At 36.9% G+C, this 1610-nt stretch overlaps 1 protein-coding gene across 1 annotated transcript; it reads left to right on the forward strand.

Annotated features, from left to right (window-relative positions):
• Window positions 1-34: 34 nt before the first annotated feature.
• Window positions 35-1408, forward strand: LOC124893431 (probable galactinol--sucrose galactosyltransferase 2). Its single transcript, XM_047404436.1, has 5 exons — window positions 35-299; window positions 489-537; window positions 630-721; window positions 828-938; window positions 1031-1408. Exons 1-5 carry the CDS (start codon window positions 253-255, stop codon window positions 1131-1133), a joined length of 402 nt encoding a protein of 133 aa, XP_047260392.1. The 5' UTR covers window positions 35-252; the 3' UTR covers window positions 1134-1408.
• Window positions 1409-1610: the final 202 nt, after the last annotated feature.

Consider the following 1610-nt stretch of genomic DNA (forward strand, 5'->3'; position numbering starts at 1 on the left):
CTTCAGGATAAGGTGTAAGTCCTATTCGTGTTTTCCCATAATGAGGCTATATTAACCTGTTGGGCTGGACCTATTGCTACAAATGTGATACTGAGCAATAAATATCAGTGCGGACAGTTACTAATAATCTGTAGATCATTAATGGGGAAGTAGAAAGTAGTACAAAACAAGAAAGAACCAATACGCTTTGTATGCTTTATTTTTGTAGGGGATAATGCTGTTGAAACCAACCACGGGCTTTATCTTGTGTACATGAATGCTGGGACCAATCCATTTGAAGTCATTAACCAGGCTGTGAAGTAAGCTCCAACTTTCTGAGATCTTTCTGATTTCAATCACAAAATAACTACAGTATGTTTGCAGGTGAAGTATTTGTTGAATAATGTCATTGGTACTTAACTAGCATGACTCCAACTAGCAATTGATGCGTCCGTTTCTAGATTGTGTAAATATTGTGTTTTGTTCCTTTTTTTTTTCCCTCTCTGCAGATCTGTTGAGCAACACTTGCAAACTTTCCATCACAGAGAGAAGAAGGAGGTAAGTTGTTGCTTTCTTAGTTATTTATTGTGAAATCGGTCGGACCATTATTTGGAGGGGGCCTGTTCATATCTTCTGTTGATTTCATGTAGCTGCCCTCAATTATTGATTGGTTTGGGTGGTGCACATGGGATGCCTTTTACACTGATGTCACAGCAGAGGGCGTCGAGGATGTCCTCAAAAGGTAATTTGACTGTTCCATAGTACCTCAAAAGGTAAAAACTGTTCCATAGTATTTGTCTAGAGACGTCTTTTGGTCAAACTGATTCATGTTAATTCTTTTATTACAGCTTATCCGAGGGTGGTGTTCGTCCATGTTTCCTGATCATTGATGATGGTTGGCAACAGATTGGCAATGAAGCACCAAAGGACACTAATTGTGTAGTACAAGAAGGAGCACAGTAAGATTTCTTGCTGTGCTTAATTATTATTTTACTGTAATTTGATCTAGTAAATTAAATTGCATGCATGATCTCCCATGTTTGTTTTGTAGGTTTGCCAACAGGCTAACTGGAATCAAGGAAAACAAGAAGTTCCAAACGAAAGGCCTGAAGCATGTAGTAGAGGAAGCCAAGAAACAACACAATGTCAAGTAAGTTTGCAACTTCTGATCTTTGTATTTTATAAAATGTCTAAAAGTTGCAAATGCCACTATACGTTTTTACTTAATAGCCCATTTGGCCATGAGAATTTTTTCACTTTCCGGAAAAAATATTCACTTTATGCCAATTTTCACTTGGAGTTGTATTTGGGAAAGTGAAAAACAAGAAAAAAATGTTTTCACTTTTTGCCATCTTCCTTCTCTCACAATGTCAGAGTAGAAGTCGATCGAAAATCGAAAGAAACAATCTACTCAAACCCTAATTCGTTTGAGAGAAGAAAGAGAAAAACTTTTGATTTCTGTAATGGGTCTACATGTATATATACATGATACAGTTGGGCCGGGTCGGATGATTTACAAGTAAAAATAAGAAAGGCCCAACTGATGTAATTGATGAGTAGCCCATTTCAGCTAATATACATCAGTCCAAGACTAAAAAGGAAAAATGTATATACATGCAACTATATGTAAC

This window comes from Capsicum annuum, unplaced genomic scaffold, assembly GCF_002878395.1.
Source record: "Capsicum annuum cultivar UCD-10X-F1 unplaced genomic scaffold, UCD10Xv1.1 ctg59490, whole genome shotgun sequence".
In the NCBI taxonomy this organism is placed as follows: domain Eukaryota; kingdom Viridiplantae; phylum Streptophyta; class Magnoliopsida; order Solanales; family Solanaceae; genus Capsicum; species Capsicum annuum.

Coding starts and splice junctions, on each gene's coding strand:
- LOC124893431 (XM_047404436.1), top strand. CDS start 253: ATGAATGCTGGGACCAATCCATTTGAAGTCATTAACCAGGCTGTGAA. Junction 300..488: donor GTCATTAACCAGGCTGTGAA/GTAAGCTCCAAC, acceptor CCCTCTCTGCAG/ATCTGTTGAGCAACACTTGC. Junction 939..1,030: donor GTAGTACAAGAAGGAGCACA/GTAAGATTTCTT, acceptor TTTGTTTTGTAG/GTTTGCCAACAGGCTAACTG.